Raw genomic sequence first — 15,983 nt, 5'->3', positions numbered from 1 at the left:
GAGGTTTCCAGATCATCTCATAAACCATGACATCGCTTTCTGTCATCCAATCAGAGAAAAGCAAGGCAGAAACTGTGCCTTTGACCAATCACAGCATTGTGGGTGTGGGTTTTAAGTCTGCCCCTACCATAAACCTTAGTGATGTAATTTGGCATGATAAATAATGGAAACTCACAGCACATAAGGACACTTAATTCCTGACTTCATCCTGATTTTCTGCGTGGCGCCCTGTTCCTGAATTCGCCATCTTTCTTCCTGATTCCAGATTTCTTTGCAAAGCCAAGGTCTCTGCATTGCTGAACTCCTTTTCAGCTAGGCCCAAATTCTGAAGCAATACCAACAACTTAAGGGAAGCATTTTGATCCAGTCTGGCTTGCTACCATAAATGCTTACCGGCTCCAAACTCGCCATCCCACTGAAATTCCTGTCTCCAGAAACCAGTGCAGTCCAGTGCAGTAACCCGAGGTGCCAGTCCAGCTGACCAGAACTGCCCAGCTGACCTATCCCGCCAGATGTGCCCTGCTGTCCATTTTTAGACTGACCCGTGTGATGACCAGAACCCTTGACGGTCCAAAATCTTAAATTAAAGTGGACTGTAAGTATAAATAGGAATCATAGTAAACCATAGCATATCTTGCCTTGTCCTATCCCCATCTCTAAGCCATCCTGTCTTTACCTTAAGAATGTGTAATATTGTCAGAACCATTCTTGCAACCCTGTCTGTAATTTCTACTGTTAGCACTGATTTTCTCTTCATTTTTGTTTTACTAGACCATGGTGATTTTGATTAAATAAAGTAATTCCCATAAAGGAAACGGGGTATCCACCATGTGAAGGGTTACAAGTGGCTGCGTAACTGTGGAGATTCATGGGTGGCATTCTCTTTTTCTTAGCCATTACATCTAGTCTAAGTAAAAGTAACCTGTCATTTAAAACCGATTTTCTGTTTTTCTCTGCTCTATTTTTCTAAAAACACCTCTCATTCAACCTTGCATAACTTTCTCAATTTGATAGCTAGAGAATTCATTTCAACTCTGATTTAAACATAAGAACTGTAGCTACATTGCCACACAAAAACCGCATTCAATTATTTCCAAACTCCCATAAAGATTCAAAGGGTGTAATTGTTCTCATACTATAGTTTATGATTGTTAGCCTCTTTTCAGTGTTGCTCCCATAGGAATTTATATTGATTTAAGGATTTTTGCACACTTTTCATTGTTTTGCTCAGCTATTTTTCGAATGTCATTTTAAAAGTGTAAGATTTCCAAAACATTTTTCTCTCTTGTTCGGGGAGGGAAGGTTATCTTTAATTTCTGTTGACTGTTCTTTATTCCTGAATACCTGCTGCTCCCTTACATCTCTGTTGAATAGCTTATTTGTGAGTTGAGAAATTTGCAGGGGAAAATTTTAACTCAAGCGCTTCCAACAAGCCCAAACTGTTCTTTTCTCTGTGTTTTATATTTTGTGTTTCTAAAAGTGAATTCAACTGCATTACCTACTTTCTTATTTGTATTTGTCACCACATTGGTGATTGCTGCCCCATATATTAAAACCTATGTTTGATTTGAATTTTAAATAAATAAATACATATTACCTTTACCAACCCGCCTGATTCCTGGTCCATTGTGACCTGGGGATATTTTGTGAAAGGTTTTGATATGAGGGGTGTATCACTCAGAATATTGAACCTATAGACACAATAAAATAAGTATTTAATTTGCGCATTACATGCTAGGGGAGACCCGGGTGTATTGCCTGATTTAAATCCTTAACAATATATTGAAAGCTAATAATAGATACAACACACTTTGGTGATTATTTGAAGTGTACAGTTATGGTTTCTGATTGGTTTCTGGTTGGTGTTTCCATTGTAATGTATGCCAAATGAAAATATTATTAGTATTTTTTGAAGTAAGTGTTTGTACAATAAGGTACACATTTTTAGTAAAACATTAGTAATGATTTTATGTACATTTGTTTGTTGGTTGATGGGTACAATTTTTTTGGGTCTTTGGGTCTCCCTTATGATTCCGGGCTTTGTGAATGCCGTCTGACGTCCGTGGACTACTGCACTGTCTGTGGACTCCATATATGCCACGTTTGGGGTGAGTATAATATAAGGAACTTGTAGAAGATTAAGGGCGCACTGTGTCTTCTTTTCAGAAATGCATGGGGTTTTCCTTGGTGGCTGCGACACCGCAGGCCCAAATCTGTAGGTTTTCCACAAGACCAAAATAATAAAGATTTGCTCACCCGAAACCCTTTGGGATACCAGTGTTTTAGCCTTTTCCATTTGCGCCCACGTAGGCGCACCCACACATGTCATGGACTGTTTTCAGGAACGTGGGAAAGTAGGACATGTGTTGTTGGCGGCGTGTTTCAGTGGTTTCCCGATGGCAAATGTCTGAAAATTGTGTATTTTTTGGCCTTTGTCAGGGCTTGTGGCTAATAAATTCTAGGGTGATTCGTGCAAGTCAGACCTCTTTAGATTCTTTAGATTCCCACAAGTGTGTTCTTTTCAGAAATACATGGGGTGCCCTGTTTTCCATGGTGGCTGCGACACCCCAAGCCCAAATCTGTGGTTTGTCCACAAAGTCAAATACAGTCTTCCCCATGCCATTTGATGTACCAGTGGTTTGGCCTTCTCCCTTTGCGCCCAAATAGGTGCACCCACACATGTGAGGTACAGTTTTCATAAGGACACCTGTGGAAATGTGGGAAGGTAGTACATTTGTTGTTTTCTCTTCATTTTGATAACGTTTTCATACATTTGCTACTGCACTTTGTTACACAACACTTTCATTTCCCAAATGTAACCTACATTTAGTCGGTGCTTTAGGCACTGTACACTTTTGTAACCTGCCCAAGTCACCTACCCTTCAAAATGTCTGCCTGTGCTCTTTCAAAAAATGGATGCTTGCCTTTCCTCACCACATTTGTTTTCCTAATTTACACATGCTAATTACATCTGTGTGGGACGTCAGCATATAAATTCTGTGTACCAATGCTCCGTTTCTGGCTTGTAGTATTGCTCGTTTTGTGAAATTTTATGAAAAATGTGGGATTTCCTAACTAGAAGAGTCAGGGGAATGTAGAGGTGCATTGCTTTTCTCAATATTCACAGAAGCCATTACCTTACAGGTCCAACCATGTCCAGCACATACCTTTTTTTTCTGTCATTTTTCCAAGCCCTCACCAAACTATGGGAATTTTACCTACATAGTTGTTGCCTCACCAGTGCAAATGACCCCTTCCTAAAATTGGAGTTGTGTCTACTTTTCAGAAAGCTATGCCTTACTGTCTTCCCATTTACTTTAGTACCCTCCTCTTCCATTCCTTCCAATTGGAAGGAATGAAAGAGGAGGGTATGTCCAATTGGAAAAAAAGGGAAAAATCGCCTACCTCTCACAAATCTGGTAACCTTATAAAAATATGTTTTTTTGTTTCCCCTCAACCTGTTCATGAAAGCCTGGAAATTGGTGAATTCAGAAAAGCAAACCATTTGATCCTAGCTCTTACAAGGAAAAACCCACAGGCTTCTTTGTACATCATTTATTGGCATTTTCTGAGAAAACGCATTTGCTCTCTTTCTTATAATTTTCTCTCACCCCATATAGCAAACTAGTATTCCCTGGTGACGTTATGACCACCTACATGTGGGAGGAAAAGGGGCCAAATTCGGGCCAGATATCCCATGTAACAAAAACATTACCTGGGATTGAATGGCGACATACCGAAATCATCAAAAAAGGACTCGGCACTGGGAGGGAAATCCATCGGCAGTTAAAGGGTTAATGGGATACTCTTTATGAAGATGTGGTATTCAGTTCGGCAGGGGGCGCTGCTGTTGGCCCCAGATTTTCGGCCCTTGTTATTGTAGTAAGTAGCTGCTTATTGCCTACGTTTGTTAACCCATTATGTACCATTATGATGTACAGCAGAACTACTCAACTGGATTTGAAAGCAAAACCTGGTCTGCTCACGCATCGATATTAAACAGAATTCGTGAGCTAGGGTTATAGACGAGGCACCGTATCATTTTAAAAAACCTAACACCCTCCCCCCCGTGCTATAATTAAGGCTGCCTTGATTAATGCCAGGTCGGTGGCACTTCATCATGTTGAAATTCATGACGCTAGAGAAGAACACATGCTAGATGTTGTTTTCATTACTTAAACATGGTTTACTAATGCGTCACATACTATGTTTCACACATTAGTTCCTGAGGGATACTTAATCCAAGTTATTAATTGCGCTACGAAGAGAGGAGGCGGTGTAGCTGTCATCTACAATTCTAGTTTAACGGTTTCTCACTTAGACCGCCTATATTGGGATGACGAGTCGCAGGTGGGACACATGATTGTCTGGCTCTCTCTGTCAATTTCATATAAGATATTACTGGGATATAGACACCCAGGTACAGTTAAATCTTTTTTGGGTAATCTTGGTGTATTCCTTTCCACCACAGGTAACAAGCATCATGAGCTGGCCTGCATTGGTGGTTTCAACAATTGGCTTGAAGATGTATCTGCTCCAGACACTTTGGAGTTCTTGGAAATGTTGTATAGCCATGACCTGAAGCCACTTGATGTGACACCTTCTCCCTTACAGGGCCAGTCTCTTGATCCCATCTCTGTCCATGGCTCGTTAATAACATGACTAAAACTTTGCACGTCACATGGTCAGAGCACTTTAGCAGCATATTCTCTATTGATATTAAAAAGGAAAAAAGGTTCACACAGCATCTCTTGCCAGTACAACGATGCATCGCAAGCCTAATGATCTGGAATATATCGGGCCCCACTTTAATGGGGGCCCTAGAATCCATACTTGTCTTTGGAATATGATTTTTTCTTCTCACAGGGAGTGTCGATTACGGATGCTACCGGTATCAAATATGCACCTCTTATACCGACAAAGCAAAAGCATTAGTATTCCCACTTCTTAGCTTTGTTAAGAACATAATATAGGGCACTAGAAAGAAAATCGCTTTTATATTGATCAGACATCCTTGTTATATTGTTGCGGGGACCATTCTCCTACTGCTGACCACACAGTGCTGGACATCACAGGAACTCCTTTTTGAGTGAACTTGAGTCACTGCAGAACATGTGCACAGGTATGTGAGTAATGTGCAGGAGTTACAATTTCGCAGAGATGTCATTGAGGGAGCACCTGACAGTGTGGGTGTAGCCTCATTGGATTGAGGAGCTTCATTAAGAAAGCGGGCCTCTGAGTTTATATCGAGGTACGTCAATTTCCTTAACAGTGCTTATGTTAATCAATGCATGCTTAATTACTACATTGGGCCTCATTCCGAGGCTGGCGCTATCCATGGAGTAAATAGCACCATGGTAAACAACCATGGAGCTATTTAGTCCATGGAAATCCGGCATGGTGAATGGAGTAATTACCGGTCCATTCCAAGGTTGGAGGGACCGGTAATTCCCCATTCACCGTACCGGTTCCCCATCCCCATTCCTGCCCCCATAGGGCTCAATGGGAATGGGGAAGGAGTAAATTACGGCACCGTAAATTACGGTGCCGTAATTTACTCCAAGGTCCCTTTGCGGGTTGGATTTTTAACGCCTGCTAAAAGCAGGCGTTAAATGTCAACCCGCAAAAGGGAACTCGGAATATGGTGTTAAGTGTTAACGGTCACCGTTGCCATTAACGGTGACCGTTAACCCTTACCTCCAACCTCGGAATGAGGCCCATTGTCTTCTTATGATAACTTTCAACATTACATATTTTTCTTGGTTTCTATTAGGAACTTGGCATGGCTTACCCCCTGAAGATGGGACTTGTTCTCGAAACACGTTGGGCTAAGAATGTAACCTTACATAGGGGTGTGAAATAGGGGTTAGGTTAAAACCACTTTATTGTCTTTTTGTGTGCTGGTGTTCTTTGTGGCCCTCTATCGGCCCATCACATGCTTTTTATGCTTAAATTACTTTGTATACTAAAGACGTATGTGAGCTTTTGTATGGTTGTTCAAATTTGCTTCTGGTGAATTGATTTTTGCCATTGTAATTGTAATTGGCTATTTATAACTTGCTTAATAACCAGAGGTTTCTAAGCGTGGACCCAGGAATCAAACATGTGTTGATCTGCATTTTCTTGCTTCCAAGGCGAGCGCGTTGCCCCAGAGCTATCCTGCAGAAACATAAATATTTTATGAAAATTAACCAAATGTGTGAGGCCATTTCTTTTTGATGTTGCTTCATTCGGTGTGCAGCCCAGTGTGCAGTTGCACTCTGGACGGCTTCCGGTCAGACATTTTCTTTCATTACCTTAGGTAATCGCAGCAAAATCATAATAAAGCCCAATGTTTTTACTTGTGATGCATTTGACATTGTCCGTCCCTGATAAAGCCTGCATGCATCACTAGAGGCTTCTGCAGATTTTCTTTTTCAGGGAAACTTCATAAACTCTTTTAGAACAGTTGGCCCATTGCCAGCTTGATTTTTCCTTTGGACAAAGTCAAGGAGCTGGGTGTATCTTTACAACTGAACAGGTTCATCACTGAAGCACCTCTCCTGGTCCCCTACTGTACGAATCTGGGCTGCAGCAGCAAATTTGTGGCCCTGCAGGTGCTAGCGAACTTGCTCAGTTTGTGCAATGTTGGGGGGGCTTGTTTTTACTTGATCTGTCTGCAATCTTTGACACAATCGAATGTGGAGTGCTGCTGGACGTTCTAGGAAACCAGAAACTTTCTGGGGGTTCTGTGCTAGCCACCTTTGCCTTCTTCCTGGTCTGAGTTTCCAGTTGGTCAGGTTGTGGAACACCATGTCTGCTCCTGTCCCTGCTCCATTTGGTGCAGCTACGGGTGGATCCTGGCCGCATGTTAATTATACTATACCTGGACACACTGAGGGATCTGGCTGCCAATCATGGAATTTCCATAATAATGCATACGGGGATGGCACACAACTGTACCTGGGTGTGCCCATTCTGGAAGACATCCAGTTGTTGCAGCAGCAGGTCTGCTTGAGAGACAATGAGGAGTGGATGCAAATTGTAAAATCGAATTTCTTCATGACTGGAGCCCTATTTTTTATTTTTTATTAATACCGTGTGTTTTCGTTTACAAACATTTTTTTCACACCATCAAAGAATATGACATACAAAATGAAACATATCACAAAGCAAGAAAACACAACTTAACATGTATAATACAAAATTTAAACCATTCAAAGCTAAAATCATTCCTGACATGGATCACTAAACAAAAGTATTAGCGTCTCTTCAAACCAACAATAACAATTCATTGCAAGGAAAGCGTCTCCAAGTACGCACGTGTAAATCAGGGGCAAATTATCATATCAGTGTACATACATCTTTAACAACTCATAATCAAATCTGTTTGATTGCCTGTAAAAAGCATGAAAAAGCATCAATTTCAATCAACTACAACACAATTCATTCTTTGTAGTAATTCATGTTCAATTTTAAAAAGTAACCATCCCAAAGCACACATAAATGATTTGTGGGGATTCTTCATACATTTGACCCACAACAGTTCCCGTGATGTATCCGTATTCATCACATTCTCATCCCCCAAAAAAGCAATTCTGTCATTCTCAAAGTGATTACAATAAATGAGCAAATGCTTGATGGATTCTTTTTGTGAGGTTACATTGCAAAAGCGACATCCCTCTGAACTAAAGGAAAGCCAATGACTAATACATTCTTTACAATGTAACTGACCCATGTATATATCACGTTTTTTTTTCATCTGGAAAGCACTCAACATACATTAATCTTGGTAACCTTTTGTGCGTGTGTAGTGCAAATTCCTAATAAGACAAATAAGAACCAATTTCTTCTTGGGAATCAACCCAATCCATCTGATATAACTTTTTTGGGAATAACCTGCACGTGTGATCAAATCTTCTTTAGTGATGTTAACTGGATCCCTATTTGCACGATGAAGCCACAGATTGACTATCCAGGTGTGGATGTCCGAATTGACAGAGGAGAGAATATTCAATTTCATTCCCTGTCGGCTAAGTCTTCAAACTTTCTGCTGAACTGCAGTCTCTATGCGAGAATGAATTTGCGACAGATAGTTATATTGTGCAACTTTTAGTTGTATTCTGTTCATGCCCGGGAGGATAGCTCATCGGCAACGTGCGCGCCTTGGAAGCAAGACGACACGAAGCAAAACAGGTTTGATCCCTGGGTCCGCGCTTAGAAAACTCTAGGTGTTTAAGCGTGTTATAAATACGCAACTAAGACAAAAACAATTACGCAACCAAAAAATACAAACAATTCCAAGAACAGCGCATCGATGCCTGCGGGCTGTGTGAGCACTTTAAAAATGTAAAATAAATAAATAAATAAATGCCATCAAGCCCCACATTCCTCCCTCTGACTTACACCTGCTGCTGCAGGTGCCTCTGGTTTCCTGCATTGATTCAGGTAACTGAGTCCTGGTTGGCTTGCATGCAATCACACTTGGCCCATGAAAATGAATGGTCGTCAGTGCGAGAAAGTTTGAGCCTTGTTACAACAGCTGCCGTGGCTGCTCCTGGACCATCGTACTCATTTCAAAATGGCGTGTCTAATGGAAAAGGGCATTCTCCCCCCCTACTTGCTTCTTCTAGAACTGCCTTTGTTCTGATTTGAAATGCATTTTGAACTTTCTGCATTTACAGAAGAAATTAAAGTCTTGGTTTTGGTATTTATCCTGCCCGGTGTGTTTTTTTGCATTTTTCCCTGGCAGGGGACCCTGTGCAAATGGTTGTTTGCTGATTTGATTTTCACTGTTCTTATGTTTTTCTTTCACGTCTAAAAATAATACATCTGATCAACAGAGAAATCAAAATAAGTGATCTAGACATGGTTAGGGTCACGCCATATTCCTGCTTCCCTCGCACTATATATTCTGATAGGCATCCTATGTCTTCTCCTTCACTTAGGCCTTTACTTAGGCTCAGCATTTACAGCTTTCATCCAAAGGGTGGTGTGACACTACTCAGGTTGATGCTCATCTGATTTGGAAGACTCACACATTGTTTGCCTGTTGTACAGTACCATTTTTGACAGAATTACTACTGCTGTGCAGGAGTACATGGATGAGCGATGGTTAGACAGCCTACTCAGCCCCACACTACTAGTAAACCAGCAGTGATCCCAATCATAGAGGTAAAACCGACACAGCCCGATGGGTATACTGCATTTGCCTTGTGTGGTAATGTGGGCTGAGGGCAGGCTGTACTCCCAGAAGGGGTGTGACTTGATATCAGTAACAACCCAAACAACTTAAGTACAAAGACTCAAAAATAAAAGCATGTCCAATCAAGGTTCTATAAATAATGTACTGTCATCAAATAATAACAATCCAATCAGCTAATTAAAAACACTTGCAAAAACCCACTCCTGTGAAGAAACGCTGAAACTTCAGACCGTTGTAGAATGGCACTCTGGTTCGATAAACAGGGGTGTACAGGCACTAACTAACTTGTTGCAATGTCAATGTTCAAGATTGTCTTGTGAGAAAAAGTGAGAAGTGGGGGGCTTAAAGTCAAGAGTGGACCAGAGTGACAGAGCCTCTTCACAGTACTTTAGTTCTTGTCTTTGGGGCTCAACACCATACATTGAGGAGTTTTTTGCATTGAACCAGGAGTCTGGGTGCTTTCGGAATTGAGCCGTGGTCTAGTTACGGAGCGGCGTTGACAGTTCCCAACGATGTGGTGTTGTTCAACAGCAGCGTGGGCTTGCCGGTTGTTTGAGTCTAAATGCTATGGACAATATGTGCAATTCTTCTTGCACTGTGACAAGAGTTGAGATTTGTATTCCGACCAACTGTTTTAATGTTCATTTTGCAGCATATATTTTCTTTTTTTTTAATTCACTTCTGTTTTTTTGTCTTTCAGCCATGGCCCAGCGTCTCTAACCTTGCCAAGGACTTTATAGATCGACTCCTAACTGTTGATTCTGGGGATCGTTTATCAGCCAGTGAGGCTCTGCAGCACCCATGGATAAAGACAATGGCTGCTTCGTCTTCTATGAAGAACCTCCATCGGTCCATTTCGCAGAACCTCATGCGCAGGGTCTCCTCCTCCCGCTGTCAGAGTTCCAAGTCGGCACACTCCTCCAAGTCTGGTCACTCCGGCAGATCACGGCGCTTATGGGAGAGGGAAATCTTGGAGCGCGACTTACGTTACCAACCTCATTATGAACAGTGATTTTATTTTCAGCAAATATGTTTAACGTTCATGTATGTATAGTAGCTAGAAAGATCTTGTGCTCGATGTCAAGGTCAATACATGTTTGCCTCCCTTGAAAGCAGTGCGAGAAAATCTAAATCATATTAGTACATATTAACATCTTAAGCCCTGCAAACCTTTCATATATGCAACCCTGCCTCGTGTCATAACCATGACATTGCTAACCCTTGCTCCTTCAATAATGAAGTCCTTCTTTTAACTAGTAGACCCTATGATGTGAGGACCATGGGAGGATAGCTCAGGGGCAACACATGTGTCTTGGAAGTAAGATAACGCAGAGCAACACAGGTTAGAATTCCAGTCCCCCTTAGAGACTGGTCCTTGGTATTAAAGATGTTATAAAAGATGAATTCATTGAAAATGCAAGGTGTTCTTCCATTTTGCAGGGATAGTTTCACCCTGAATACTACTGACATATGGTGGACTGAAGAAGGGCCATGTTAATAAGGGCCTGTGCTAAGGTAGCTGCTTGTTTTGGAAAATGTAATTTGATTATATTTTCACATGGCAGCATTCATTCTTAACTGCCACATGCATCATTAGATATGAAACACCTGGTACCAGCTGCTGCGCCAGTGCACTCATGGGTTGGTGATACAAAGACTAAGCTTTAGTCTGTGCTTATGTCACCCTTTCCTGTTTGATAGGATACTAGACACTCCCCAACCATACCGATTAACCCTGAGTCTCTTTTATTGTTTCCCGTCAGAAGTTTGCTACATAAAATAAAAAGAGAGTTGAAAACCAATGCATTTCACAGCTTCAGTACAGTGCCCTGTCCCTTCAATTGCCTTAAACTTCCCCGTAAACCTATAGCTCCATATTTCCCCAAAAATTAACCAAATATAAGATGACTCTTAAGAGAAGCAGGCACATGTAATTCTGTGAACGCTTCCATTCCTAGGGTGTTCACCTCGTTTTCAAATCCTTGGCATGCAACAATAGCCATGTTTGTTATGGATGTCTTTCTTACTGTGGATCAGGCTCATCTCTCTGCCTTTATGTTTCCCTTTTGGAAAGAGTGACATTGCTTTAGTCTGACATAAACCTCTCATAGGGGTAACATGCTGTCATGACTCATGCAACCAACTCATGCCAGGAGATGTCCCCAGCTTTCTAAAGTGATTCTATTCGAGCACCAGCCACTTACTGGATGCCATACTCTAACCTCGCCATCCCTCCCACGTGGGCTCAGTGTGCCTACACATTCCCTTCATCAAACATCTGAAACGTTTCTTTCCACACTTGTTGAATACATGCTAGCATGTTTACTTCCAGTCCCATTGCCCCATAATAGGCCTGCCTCAACTTCTCCTCCATTGGCGTCCATGCCGTCTACTCATCATTTATTTTATTATTATTACTGAGTAAACGTATTGGATGAACGGGTTTTGCTTTGCCCTTCGAGATCCTTAAAGCAGGATGTGCATTTTTCATTAATAGACATGTCTGATTTGTTTCCTGTTGGTGTCATGATTTTTACGGAACATCTTATTTGGTGACCTATGCTTTTCGACACATATAAATGTCATGTTCTCTTTACCTGCTTCTGTGATTTCATGTATCCCCACACGGCTGAATTGTATTCCTTTGCATGACATGAGTGCCCCCCTTCAGCTTTGTAATGTAGCAAACCAAGCTTATACCCGGTGTGGGGAAGAGTGGGGGTCTCACCCTATGCGCATGTGCAGCGAACGCCACCATCAACGTAGCTCAATAACGACGTACTCCAACTCTGAGCCTTCACGCTATCCTTGGAACTGCGGGAGATCGGGACAAATCCGGAACATACCATACAGTCTGTCACACATACATGTGCAACGATACCACCGACTCGTGTGTAATGTACACACCAAACGTTCCTATATTTGAGGAAAGCCTAGATACTTACACTCGAAACTCTAAAACAGGAAATCAGTCAAAGGAAGAATCAAACATTGCATCAAAGGCATCCCGGCCCTCTGGCCTGTACTTGGTTGGAGAACGCTTGGCTGACAAAGAAGTCCTTCAAATAACAGTTGTTTGTAGATAGTTGCAGTCCCTGACATGTTGCATCATGTGATTAGGAGAAAGGCGAAAGGAGCAAATGGCAGTAAAGATGGCGACCAAAGAATGTCTTCAGGTTTGGGGGTGGTCCCAGGCCGAACATGTAAAGGGCAATGGTTTTTCTTTCAGGAAATCATGAAACCGGGTACGGTTGGCTTCCCATAGACTGCTATCCAGGGTATCTCTTATTTGAAAACCTTCCAATTTGCATGTCTATGTTGGGTGAGCTGTGTGTGCTGTAAACAATCACGACAACACTTGCACAAAATAAAAAACGTTCTGTAGTTTATAAACTATAAATTATATACAGGCTGTTGAGGGTCAAGCAGTGTTCTGGAAGCATGTGTGAAGATCATGTGCAACCGGCTTGACATGCCATAGATTAGTGGGACTGAATTCACAACTGATTATCCCACCAGAGTGTGATCAGTCTCCAGGTTTAACTGTTCACGCCACAAGCCTACACTCTTTGGTTTTCACTTTGTCCACTCTGGTTTTAGCTTTCACTCTGTCTTCCTCCTCTTTCCAGGTTTTATCTTCTTTCACTCTCCAGGTTTTCTCTTTCATCCCACCCTCCTCCACTCTCCAGGTTATCACTTTCACTCCATCACCCAGGTGTAGCAGGTTGCCTCCTCTCTACTCCGATCGACCCATCCTTCACCCAACAGATCTTGTCTTCTCATGCAACAGTTCACCAGCTCTACAATACCACGGCTCACCAGTTATGCACTTCGAAAATCACCTTCACTATTGCCCTGGGAGCTGGCCTTTGTTTAGGGAAGGAATTAATAGCTTCTCCCTGAGTAGCTGGAAAGGTCAGGTGTTCTGTTTGAGCATGCTCGGTAGCAGATATGATGATTAGCACTGTTTGTGCGACATAGTTCAGCCACCATTTTGGATTTCTTTTCTGTGTATTGCTGTGAACTATTCTGTTGGTGCTGCTTTTCTGCTGCTACTTTTGTGGACGTGAGATTTTGTGGGAAAAAATGTCTACCTTATTTTGTTTTTTGTGGATACTTCTCCCATTCATTTAATTGGAGTTGTTGGCTGCTGGAGACTCTTTCTGCCGGGTTTGTAGCTGTAGAGAAAACCTGAGATTCACTTTCGCCAGGTCCTTCTGTAGTGTGGGGGAAGGAGTGGAGTCCTCTCTGTGTGTCTGGTTGTGGCAGAGGGGAGTGTTGTATTTCTCTATGTCAACTTGGGTTTAAATCGAGGGGGGTGGTGCAGGTCTCTCATAATTCTCCTCTTCAGGGTTGGAAAGGTACTTTATGTGTTCTGATTAGGTTCTGCCCATAGTCCTCTTTCCCAGACCAGGAACAGGATGTCCCTCTCTGAGAGAAGGGGATTCTGGGAGATGTGGCCCTTGTTTGTTTGGTCTTTCCAAAGGGTGTGGCAATCTTATCCTCTGAATATGTTAATAAGGGTTCTTACTGGCCTGGACTAACTGGGGAAATCACTCCCAGGTCTTTGTGATAATGACTGTGAGCTCACTTCGTCACAAGTGTCACAGCTATGGTTTTCCTCACAACTTGACACTGATTAAGGTCTATGGTCAGACGTGTAAACAACTTAAAAGTCTTGTCACAAACCTCAGCAGAGTGGTAGGGGTGATTTTGTCTGGGCGGTGCAATACTTAATGTGACGGAAGCTTGCATGAGTGAAAGCATTTCTCTCAGATAAACTAAACATATATCTCTTGTAACATCACTCCTCGTAGTAATTTTGGGCAATGGCTGCCTCTGACTTTCTAATGTGCCCTGCTGACATCCATGTTGTCCTTCACGAAACAGGCTGCTGTTCCCCTTTCCTCGGTTCTCATGGCAGGATCCCTCCGTCTGATTGACTGCTTTATATAATGATTGCCTATATACATTAAAAGCACACTGTAGCTGTCAAACTGGTTTGCCCCAGCTGATCAACCATAAGTCATTTTGAAGGAATATTAGGCATTAACATTCTATTTTTACATGCAGCGGTAGCCTAAACTTACATCTAACTCTATGGGACAAACATATATCAATGGCATAATGGAAATTGAAACTTAATCAGGATTATTTTGACACATGAGATCAAATCATTGAAGTAGAGTATTTATAATTCATGATATAAGTGGATGGTGCTAATAATGTGAATTTCCTTGAAACCTTTATTTGGATGAACAGTATGTGTCTACGTAACCTGCACAGGTAAAAGGTCTCCAGGGGAACGGCACTCGTAAGGATGGATATAAGTGGTGGCACCAACTCCATGCTTCATTACCAGAGACACCCCAATAAGCACGTCACAGCTATGCAGCACCCATATTAATCGTCTTAGAGTGATGAAGTGCTCAGCTGTACCCCAAAATTGCAATATTTTGCAACCGGATGCTAAATGAATGCCCCGTACATGGTTGTTTTCCTGTGAGCCACTTGAGTATCTGGCCATCTTTCTCCTGCAAGCGAAAATCAATGTTTGATACTTTATTACCTACTTTATATCCCCCTCGTCAGTAAGGCATACAGTATAGGCAAGTTCCTCAGTACATGAACGGTCTACAACTACGGACCGACCTCGCTCGGGCGTTAATATGCTCTAAACTTGGCTACTGCAACTCCCTACTTTCTGGCACTTCTAAAAAAACATCGGCAAACTACAGACAACCCAAAACAATACGCTCAGAGCTGCACTTGTCATTGGTAAACGGGACGATATTGCATGCCAGGAAAGCAGCATATTGGTTCCATGTCAAGGACAGAAACATCTTCAAAATTCTTTCTCTCATCCACTGATGTCTCTCAAATGACGCTCCAAGCTACCTAACTGACACACTAAAATGGCGGGTCTCAGAAAGACCTACAAGATCTGCATACAGCCAACGCCTTGTCACGCCAAGATTCAAGCGTGCAAAAGTGGGGGCTCCAGCTTCCCAGTCCGGGCACCCTCTCTTTGGAACAAGCTACCCCCACACCTGCTAGGCAAATCCTCCTACAACATCTTCAGAAAGCATATCAAAACTCTTCTCTTCAATTGACACTCCTACCCCCTGACTGTCCTTTCCTGATCCATGTCTCTCTCATTGCAATTAGCGCCTAGATACCCGCAGGATGTGCGCGCTGCTATAAATGTAAAAACAAATACATTATTATTTCTAAATATGAGCCAGTTGCAAGGATCAGGTTCACATGTGCCTCATTGTGAGTGGGCCAAGATACTCATTATTTTGACCTGCCCTCCCCCTCTAAAGCAATGAGCTGGCCACTTTATTCACAAAAGTGACCCGTATGTTTCATGAATATATGCATTTGGAAATATCTGCCTGAAACTAATATTTTCAAAGTTTACAAGGACCCATGTAAGTGCTGGAAGCATATTTGACCATCATGGCCTTTACAGGCACCATGCACCCTGTGCCTCAACGGAACATCGGCTGTTCCGTTGAGGCACAGGGGAGGCCTTTAATGTTCCTGCATTTTAAAGAGCATCCCACTTGTGAATCGGGATGTGGATTTAAAATGCGATAAAACAAAATACTTCAACCCCTGTGTAAGGGTAGGGGTGAACAGCCTCCATGCACAGGCCCTCTGTAATTAGCCGGAAATTAGGGCACATCGTTATTAGGCCCAAGCGAAAGCATGCATCGGTATTGCATGCAAAACAATCTACTGGCAGTCACGCTTGACCATGCACTATTTTATCAATGACGGGAGTGGCGGCAAC

General features: G+C 42.3%; 1 protein-coding gene across 1 annotated transcript in view; it reads left to right on the top strand.

Annotated features, from left to right (window-relative positions):
* Positions 1–12,545, top strand: part of PSKH2 (protein serine kinase H2) — a 427,454-nt gene extending 414,909 nt beyond the window's left edge. The window contains exon 3 of the mRNA XM_069621299.1: positions 9,885–12,545. Coding sequence (XP_069477400.1) covers positions 9,885–10,196 — 312 coding nt within the window. The 3' untranslated portion in view covers positions 10,197–12,545. The remainder of the gene's footprint in view (positions 1–9,884) is intronic.
* The last annotated feature ends 3,438 nt before the right edge of the window (positions 12,546–15,983 follow it).

This window comes from Ambystoma mexicanum, chromosome 5q (assembly GCF_040938575.1).
Source record: "Ambystoma mexicanum isolate Mex_15411 chromosome 5q, UKY_AmexF1_1, whole genome shotgun sequence".
Classification (NCBI taxonomy): Eukaryota; Metazoa; Chordata; class Amphibia; order Caudata; family Ambystomatidae; genus Ambystoma; species Ambystoma mexicanum.
The sequence above is the reverse complement of the archived record's forward strand: the minus strand, read 5'-3'. Positions and strand labels throughout refer to the sequence as shown.